General features: G+C 37.9%; 1 protein-coding gene across 1 annotated transcript; it reads right to left on the bottom strand.

The window, feature by feature from the left end:
* Window positions 1–828: 828 nt before the first annotated feature.
* pmpca (peptidase, mitochondrial processing subunit alpha) lies at window positions 829–9,048 on the bottom strand. Its single transcript, XM_007557808.2, has 13 exons — window positions 8,945–9,048; window positions 7,640–7,842; window positions 7,342–7,421; window positions 7,175–7,257; window positions 6,445–6,539; window positions 6,271–6,371; window positions 5,611–5,874; window positions 4,566–4,658; window positions 4,376–4,494; window positions 4,213–4,303; window positions 2,861–2,923; window positions 2,646–2,790; window positions 829–2,340 (listed from the first exon to the last, which is right to left on the bottom strand). The coding sequence occupies exons 1-13, from the start codon at window positions 8,989–8,991 to the stop codon at window positions 2,171–2,173; spliced, it is 1,554 nt and encodes a 517-aa protein (XP_007557870.1). The 5' UTR covers window positions 8,992–9,048; the 3' UTR covers window positions 829–2,170.
* Window positions 9,049–9,901: the final 853 nt, after the last annotated feature.

Genomic DNA, 9,901 nt, shown 5'->3' with positions numbered 1-9,901 from the left:
TGGCAATCACAAAATTATGTTTTTTTGTCTAGCAGAATATTGACATTTTGTGCACATTTGTAATGGAAACGTAGATTATGGTGCATCCCTATTTTCTTTAAATATGGATATTATGTTCATTTAAAGTATTTTAGTATTGCAAATTATGCATTATTGCAAAACAAAAATGCAGGATTATCCATGAATTTCTGTGATCCCAAAATCATAAAAAACTGAATTATGGTATAAGCTATAATTTTTTGCACATTATTTGTTTGAGGCTCAAATTTGTGTCTTCATTCCTGTTTGCCTAAACCTCCATAGTGGTTACCATAGCAACTAGTGTTTCATTGTTTTCTAATTTGTTGGTTAACAGAAAAGTATAACAGGAGTTCTGCGGCGGATCAATCGATGCAGATTGATTAGGCGTTTGTGTCTGTTTAATAGATAACAGATGGAATCAGGAACTTTTTTTTTTTTTTTACTTATTCAGACAGAGAAGTTTACATATGTAAAATTTTCAGGATATTTTTCAAAAATAGACTTTCCAATAATTAGAATTTTTTTCACATTCCAGAAATGTGAAAAAAATTGAATATGTTTTGGACTGAAACACATTTTATTAAAACTACATGAGCAGTAACACTTAAACCCACCTACGCTAAACGTTTTCATGTTGGTGTTTCAAATGTGCATAGATGTGGAGATAATGTTAATATGGTAAATAGATGAAGTTTGACCTTTAACTTCTTTACTTATCTTCAATACAGAAATGTTTTAGCTGAGGTTCTTTTGAGTCACTTTACTGGACAGTAAAAATTTACCCAATTTTGTCTAAAGTCCATCTTATCTTACAACCTCATTCTCCAAATCTTTATTACAAACAACTGTAATTTCCTGGGATAAAATGCATGTAATATCTATTTATAATCTAGTATACAGAAAGAATGTTTGCTTCTTTTAAAGATGGCCACCTAAGGACGCATAATTATTTTTGTTTTTTGGAGGAAAAACCGTCCCTTAAAAAGCAAACTCCTGGTAATTTGTGGCTTCCTGTCCACATGGATAATAAATACAAATTCCCCAGCTGAGCGCAGCAGAAAAAGTTTCTTTAAAAACGTCCGGTCCTCTCCCAGACTGAGCGGTGCCGAGTTCTGTGTTTGAGAGGAAACGATAGAGTAATCGTCCCGTCAGGGTTAATTACAGCCACAGCAGCGGCTATTCCACCATTGAAAAAGAAACCTTGGCTCTGTTGTTGGCTCTTCAGCACTTCCATGTTTACCTTGGTTCCAGTAGTTTGCCGGTTGATGTCTTCACTGATCATAATCCACTAGTATTTCTTTCACGCATGTACAACCACAATCAGCGCCTTATGCTGCGGGCATTACTTTTGCAAGAATACAATCTGAACATCCAATATAAGAAAGGAACAGAAAATGTTCCTTTCCAGATGGCCTTTCCAGGATGTGAGTATGTGTCTTTTGTTTTGTGTGACACTCAGTATTTACAAAACCTGGTTTTGTAATTTAAGGTGTGGGGGGGTGAGGGGTGTTACAGCTCCTGGCCTCTTAAGGCTGTGCAGGCTTCTTTTTGTTGTGCAGGTTCAGATGTGAGAACACCTTCCTGATTGGCTGCAGGAGAGCAGCGACCCTATTGGATCAGCAGAGGGATTGCAAGCCAATCAGACACTGATGAGGCCCACCTGCACCATATAAAAGGCCCCTGAAACCATTTCTCCAGTGAGACGGCTTGTAGCAAGAGGCTTTGTTCAGCTGTTCCTCACATTTGTTTGCCTGCAAACTTGCTTGTAACTGATTGTTTTGGGCAGCTTTCAGACACTTTGTTCCGCTGACCCATTTTGGTTCTGTTTAGCTCGACTCTGATCTTGATTGCTTCTACTTAAAATTGAAGCTTGTTTGGGAGGGTTGGTGCTCCCTTTGTGTGTGTTTTTTTTTCCTTTTGGGTTATTTGGTTTTACTTCAGATTGACTTGTTTGAACATTTTGTAATTTAATTTGCACTTAACGTTCTTGAATTTGTTAGTCCTTTTCTTTTGTTTTAATTGTATTGTTTTGGTTTTGCGAAACCTTCTTTCGTAATAAATCATTTTACATTCCATTTGTTTTCTCTGGACATATCTTTATGTTACATCCCCAGAGTCCCTAGACCATGGGGGCGTCGTAACAGGCGTCTTATCGAAAGAGGCGGTAGATGCGAGGCAGACGGCCATCTTTGCTGGACAGCGCTGCCTGGATGTGTTCGTATGTCGGTAGCTCCGTCAGATCTCCCAGAGCCGCCACTGCAGGTTTACTCCGCAGCATCTTGGTGGTCACTCTCTTTATGTCGCTGGCTGTCACGCTGCCTGCAAATTAATTTAAGTAGCAGTTATGAAGGAGGAAGGCTGGGTGATATGGACATAGAATTTTATCACGATATTCTGAATTTGGCCAGCACTAACTCAACATTGTATTATATACAACCTGAAATGGAAATATTAGTCTCTTAATTCATTTGTTTTCTTATTGTTTCTTATTTGTTGAACAAAGAGCGGATGTTTTTTGTTAAAATCAAAATTCTTAAGAAATTTTTACAATGAACGATACGATAAACGCTAATCCAAGGGAAGGAATACTTGTGTGCATTTGCTAAAAGAAATAAACAACTTACTTATGAGGTCACAGAGCTCGTGAGGCAGTTTTCTCTTTCCTGTGGACAGAACCTGGCGGCCGACATCTTCAAAGATAACAGGCCGGGACTCCAGATTCATCATCAACATGGACTTCAGCTGAGTCTTGGCTCGCTCCAACTCCATCTGGGTGAAAAGTGAAGGCTCTGTTTTTCCACTTACTGTCAAATGGAGGCCAGTTTGTCTGGATTCTTACCTCTCCTGCGCTGCCGCCCATCTGGATGAACTCTCTGGTTATAATTTCCACCATTTCCCTCACCTGGAGAGCAACATTCAGCAACATTAAACCCTCTAGTCAGTAGGGCTGAAACGATTAACTGGTTACTAAATTACCTAATTTAGTAATTTGTCATACAGACTGTAAAATGGTTGACTGCTAAATGAACAACACATTCAGAAGATATTATGCCAAAACTGAACAAAATATATATAAATGTTGCATTTAAGATAAAAAAAAGAAGTTTTTTTTATCTAAATATGTTCTAGCCAAAATATGTAAAATAAATAAATAAATAAATAAAAACTCTCCGATTAAAGACCTTTGATTATTTAAATATTAGGTGCAGAAAAAAATGTATAGAAAATCTCAAATGTGATTTTGGTCTATTTAACTCTTTGTATGCCATTATGAATAATTTGAACAGCCAAGGCAGTTAAACTAACCTAATACTGGTCATTTAAGTGGCAGAGTCAAATGCACAAACATATTATTGTTTAACTAGAAGATGATGGAAATTGATATGTTAAATAAATATTCTGTTTGTCTTTTCTTTTTTGCCAGTAACAATTTAATAAGAATCTGTAAACCATTTGAATAGAGAAAAATATTCTGAATCAAATTGTTACCCTAAAATTGAGAGACACTGAAAGATTCCTATCTATCAATTATTAATCGGTTAATAACAAAAAAATAGCAGTATTGATAACAGAAACTTGCTGACAGTAGAAGGATTTTTCAGCTTTGCTACAAATGATCAAGCGTTCACTAAGCTACTGCTATCGTTGAATTTTAGGCAATAAAATGTTTATTTACTAAATTTTCTGACATTTAGCAACTATAAATATTTTTGAATATTCAAACTAACTTAATAAAAGAAAAGTTTGTTCTCATTTAACTTCAGAGAGAGAGCAAAAAAAGTTTTTATTAGGGATAGGAAAACATCTGGCTTCAACTATAAATAATTTCAGTTTAATAAAATAATAAAAGTTTAGGCTTTTAATCAAACGTTAGATTATACCTTATTACCAAACTGCACAGTTTGAATATGAAGCACAGAAATTAAACCATTTCCAAACCTTAAAATTAAATTTCAAGCATTTTGAGTTTGGCTTTATTGAACAAAGTGCAACAAAAGAACAAAGTTACACAAAGAAAATTAATTTAAAGCAAAAGAAAAACAGTACTAAAGTATATTTACACATTCAAAGGAGTGGGAAGAAGTATGAACTTATTTTTTATTTTACTTCAAAGATTTCAAGCACCCGTACGAACCCTGTACTGGAGTTTTTTTTGTTTGTTTTTTTTAAACCTGGAGCTGCGATACAAACCTGTCTGGGATCTGCGCTCGCATGGATGCAGAGCAGCCCGCTGTCCTCGTAGCTGTGATGGTAGGAAGTGGCGTTGTACATCCAGTGATGCCTGCAGAAGACAACTAGGTTAAAATGTAACAAAAAAGCCGAGGATTTTAGCCTGAGTGTTTGAGTTTCTCACCTGTTGAGAACGTTCAGGTACAAACGAGTGAACATGCCTTTCCCAGGCCCTCCTGCTGAGAAAGAGCCGCCTCCTCCCATCATCATGTTCAACACAGCGAACGGGATGAAATCCTCCTCCTGTGGAGGGAATTATTTTAGTCTCCATGAACCAGAAGGCTGAGATTCATGAATGTGCTGCGAACACCAACCAGGAAGGAGCAGCTTTCCAAGCCGATCATGATGTGGGTGAGTTCTGGGATCGGCGTCGGACCGAGACTCACATCAGACATGTCTTTCTCCATCTGACATATTAGAAAGGAAAATCATCATCCACCACAAAACAAGAGATTCAAGGTGACCTATTAGATGCTCAAAGCATGTTCATTACATTTTTGCACAAAATCATTCTTAGAAAAATAGATTTTAGTGTCATGAGTTGTTTTAGAGCCTCTTGTCACTTTAAATCCAAATAAGCTGCTGCTGGCCACGCCCCTCTAACACCCACCCCCACGCCCCCAAACTCAAAATTTACATTCAGATGTGAAAATGGCTGCAAACTGATGCGTAATTATATTGCCTCACACATTTGAAAAGCAGAAGTGGATCCTCCTGCACAATCAACAAGAATCCAGCAAGTGGTTTCTGGTTAAGTCAACAACAAAGCATCTGTCTTTTCCAGTAGCCATTGTACAGCCCATACAGCTGTAAAAATGCTTTGGTTGCTAGGTGACAGGGCAGTCCCCATCAAATGTGACTTAATAATCGGGAAATTTTTTGAAAAGGCTCATTTTCCCGACACCACAAAAACATTTAACTAATTGCCAAAAAACGGCTTGTGGGCCGGCTAAGATAACAAATTTTGCCAAAAGATAAACTGTCCCAAAAGTTATTGTGGTAAACAATAAAATTGCTGTTTTGAGACCATTTTCAAGTATTATAATAGAAATGGCATAATGATGCAAGAACAAATGTTCAAAGATCACTAAACTTAAATTCCAATGAACATCTAACTCTGGAACTGGAAGATATTTTAAATATCCAAAAATAATTAACAGAACAACAAATAAAGGCGTTACTGCACAGCTGAACGGTTGCCATGGAGAGTAAAGGATTTCTCTAACATTCATGAAAGAATCAAAGCAACACTGGTTTGTTTAAAACTGAAAAATGAAGGAATAACATCATAAGATGTAAAGCTCAACAAATTGATTTTACATAATGGGTCCCCTTTAAGTTATATATTCGGATGTTTACCTTAACGATGCCGCCTGTGTACTGCGCTACAGAGAGATCCACATCGGTGGCTGAACTCGCCCCCCACACCGGCTTCACATCCAGCAGATACTTTCGGGCGCAGTCAACTAGCTGCTCGTGCTCGATGCCCACGCCGGCCAGCACCATGCGCTCCGGGCAGTAGTAGTTACGCAGATAGCTGTGAAGAACCGCCTTGTCTATCTTGTCCACGTTCTCTGCAGGACAGAATCGAGGAAGGCCGACGGTGTTCCCGCGATACGCAGCCTGGAAACGAACAAAGGCTAAATTAGTTTCCCTTTATTATGAGACAGACAGCAGGAGCCTTACCAGGGTTCCTGCAGGTTTCACCAATTCAAATTAAGAGTTTTTAAGACCATTAAGAGTATAATTTAAGACCTGCATCTCAACAAGAACTTACAAATGAAAATCATGAGTAAATAAATCGTATGGAATGGCAACAGAAGTGAGCCAAAAGCTAAAAGGGACATTGTTAAGGCAAATGAAGATAAATTTGCACTTAACAATAAGGGACGTGAAGAATCTAGCTACTCTTCCCAGTTAGCTTAATCTAGCAAGAGTAGCTAGCCATTTAGCTGGCTAGCAAAAGTAGCTAGCTACTCTTACTAAACAGATTAATAAAGGCACAGAGTTCTCACTCACAGCATGGATCATCTCTGTCAGCAGCGGCTCGGGGTCCGGCCTCATGTTCAAATCTTCCAACTCAAAGCGAACGGCCATTCTGATCATCTCAACCTCTTCGTCTGCACGGAAACAAAACAACAAACTGTTTATTTAAAAGCAACGGTTCTCCTCTGTGGATAAAAACGAACGTACCGAGCAGGCGAGGCTGAAGAACGGCGTCAGACAGCAGACTGACCACAGTGTCCAGACCTTTGACCTCTGCAGATACGGCGTACATGGTAGTGTCTCTGTGTTATTTTCAAGATTGAAAATAATATAAAATCAATCCATCGAGTTTTACTTGTATAGCACATTTCAGCAACATGGCAGTTCAAAGTGCTTCACATCATAAAAAAATAAAAAATCAAAAATTGTAATATTTAATTTATCCAAGTGCCGTCATTTACACATTAAAATGTTGGTTAGTGTTTCATTTATTGTGGTAAAAAAGCAACTCTAAACAAAACTCTAGACTGAAAACAGGTGGGTTTTTAGTCTAGATTTAAAGGAATTCAGTGTTTTGGCTGTTCTTTCAAATATTTAATAAGATAATTATATTTTTAGCCATTCAGAGTTGTGGATAAGGATGGAAGCAGAAAGTCCGTGATTTTATCCTTATTGCCTTCCTGGTATTTTCTTTTATGGACTGTTGCCGATTTTAGTTGTGAACAATAACAAAAATGAGCAAAACTGAACCAAACTGGGGAGCGCACCACCTCTCCAGGATCTCATAATTCACAAAGGTTTCGGCTGTTTTACAGTTTTCTGAAAGTTTGTTCCAGATTTGTGGAGCATAGAAGTTGAATGCTACTTCTCGGTTCTGGTTCTGGAAACACGAAAACTTTCCAGTTTGTGATGATGAGAGGGAACTCTGGGTAAATACCTCGATGTTTGGCAGTCACAAATGCCCCCGTGTTTTTCCAGTGTGAGAAGGATTTCATCTTTACTGCCATACTGAGCTGTGGACTAAAAAAACAAAAAAAGACAAACATTATTATCAGCCTGAGAATGATTTAACTTTTCTGGTTTGTTTTATTTTTGTTTACTTACAGAAAAGGCAAGTTTTTCTAAGAAGTGCCCAATTCCACTTGGATATTTTGCTTCATGTCTCGATCCAGAATTTATTAAAACTAAAAATAAAAAAAGAAACAGAGGAGGTGTCTTATTCAGGCGATGGAGCGACAAACCCTTTTACCTGGGAGCGGCTACGTAAGTGGCATTTTGGGGGAAATGTAGATGTCGATTTTGTAACTTTTAATCAGCACCGTTTTGTGGTTAATGGAAAAGCTACTACAGAGAGGAGAAAAGTCTCTATGTTTGACGTACAGATTTAGAAAATGCAACTTACTTCCAACCGTGCAGAATTGACCAAACTTGTTTTGAGAAGCAACTCTGAGGCCGTTTTCTAAAGTTGTGATCTTGGTCTCGTATTTTTCCTGCCCGTCCACGGATGCGAACACTGGCTTTGGGATGCCAGGCAGCGGCGTAGAGAGGGAGAGATTCGGATATCTTCCACCTGTGCTGTACTTTCTGTAGGCTGCAATTCCAAACCTTTAACAACAATAATGTAGAAAAAGTCAGAGATAGTGGGAGGTTTAGAGTTTGGAAACATCTTTGGAGTCTTTCAAAATTAGCACCAGCTGTACAAGTTATTTTTTTGGTTAATATAATTTTAAAAAAAGAAATGCAATTAGTTTTAGCGTGGAAATATCTTGGGCAAAAACAGCTGAAGAAATTATAAACTAGAAGATTATTCCGTCTAGCTGGAACACCCTAATGACAGCAGAGAATCTAGTCTTACAAATTTTGTAAATATAAAGCCAATCTGTATTATTACAGACTTAAAGACACTCAGAGTTAGTTGTTGTTTAGTCAAACAAATTAGAAATCCAGAAAGAATGGTTCAATTTGGACATTATTTAGTACAAACGCATGTAAACAATTCAGTTTGGAAGATGATAAATTTAAAATAGGAATCGGGATAAAAAGAATGATCCCTATCCATCTTTATAAAGCCTTCGTAATGCTACTTATCATCCTCCGTCATTTGTTAACTCCACTCACTGTTCTGACCGACAGATTTTCCTGCAGCTGCCTTAAAGGATAATATATTCTTCCAGGTGTTAAACTCAAATTCCATCCTTTTCCAGATTATAAATGAACTCTGGAAACGAGGAACTGATGAAAGCACTGGGCTAACAATTGCTCCCATTCACTTCTTAGATGTTTTGCCGTTTTCGGTAACAAGAAAACATGTCTATCTCTCTACAGATAATAAAAAATAAAAGGATTTATTTAGTGAGAACATCCAAATCATAGGGCAGCTTCTGCAGATCAAACTCAGGAACAAAACATTACATAAACATGCAGCTGTTGAAAAAGAAAGTCTAATATCACATAAAACTAATAGATATCCTTATAGGCTTTAGAAATCACTGTAAAGTATTGATACTGCTGCCTTCTGACGTAAACAAACTGATGTAAGAGAAGGCTAACGCTCGATGCTAACTGCAGGCTAATCTCTAGGAGCCATGGCGGACAACCGTTTAACATCTGCACGTGACAGTGACGCGCGTGCACGGCTGATATTTTTACACCTCTTTGCCTAAATGCCTCACCAAGCGTCAACTGTGAGAATGTGTGGACCGGTTACCTCTGAAGCCGACACCAAGTCCTGCACCTCGACATGTGAGTCGCCATTCTGCTCGTCTTTGACCGGAAATCAACCCGGATCAAAATAGAAACTTCATCTACCACTTCCGGGGCAAACATGCCTCCTTTTTTTCCAAGTACACCTCGCTGCAGCAAACAGAAAGGGGCGGGAACGGACCACTGTCAGTTTCATACCCATAGACATACCTTATTTGGAAATGGGACCATTGCATAATAATCGACTTTGTGGTATTCTGATTTAGTAATGTAATTAGATTAAGTTGTGTTACCACCCCCACGCCACTAGAGGCAGCAGTAGACCCCGAAAAGATGCGACTAAGGAGCAGATTTAGAAGTACACCGAAAACTACTGAATTTGTTAAAAAAAAACTGTGAGCTGCGCTGAAGTAAATAAAAGATTGAATTCAAATACATTCTGAGAGTGAAAATCCTTCCTAAAGGTGAAAATATATCACATATTTCAAAAGAAAATAATAACGGGAGGCAACGGATAATACAGAAAATAGCGCCCCCTTCACTTCCGGAGTGCAATGGTCCCATTTCCAAATAAGGTATGAGGCTGACAGCGGTCCGTCCCCGCCCCTTTCTGCTGCAGCGAGGTCCTTTTTTTTAACTGCTTAATGAAACATAGTTCAGACACTTTGCTTAAATTCTAATATTATAAGTAAGGCGGGGTTTTTTCAGTTTCTTATAAAAAACTGCAGGTGTGTGTCTGTGTTGGGTGAACTTTTGGTCAAAACATGATTGTTTTTCAAGTTACAGACATTTTTCTGAAGTAGGAGTAGAGATACTTTACAATTACTCAAGTAAAAGTAAAAAAATACAGTGAAGCAAAAATACTCTTAAAAGCAAACATTTTGTATTTGCAGAAAATGAGAAATGGTCAAAATAACGAAAACGATGCAGAGCTTTCAGACCTCAAATAATGCAAAGAAAA

The sequence above is a fragment of the Poecilia formosa genome, unplaced genomic scaffold, assembly GCF_000485575.1.
Source record: "Poecilia formosa unplaced genomic scaffold, Poecilia_formosa-5.1.2 Scaffold92, whole genome shotgun sequence".
Classification (NCBI taxonomy): domain Eukaryota; kingdom Metazoa; phylum Chordata; class Actinopteri; order Cyprinodontiformes; family Poeciliidae; genus Poecilia; species Poecilia formosa.
This window is presented reverse-complemented; position numbering and strand designations above follow the sequence as displayed.

Excerpts from the sequence above, each read along its gene's own strand:
- pmpca (XM_007557808.2), bottom strand. The coding sequence starts at position 8,991 with ATGGCGACTCACATGTCGAGGTGCAGGACTTGGTGTCGGCTTCAGAG. Across the intron at positions 6,372-6,444 it reads TCTTCAGCCTCGCCTGCTCG|ACGAAGAGGTTGAGATGATC; the intron begins GTACGTTCGTTT and ends GTTTCCGTGCAG. Across the intron at positions 2,791-2,860 it reads TGGGCGGCAGCGCAGGAGAG|ATGGAGTTGGAGCGAGCCAA; the intron begins GTAAGAATCCAG and ends CTTTTCACCCAG.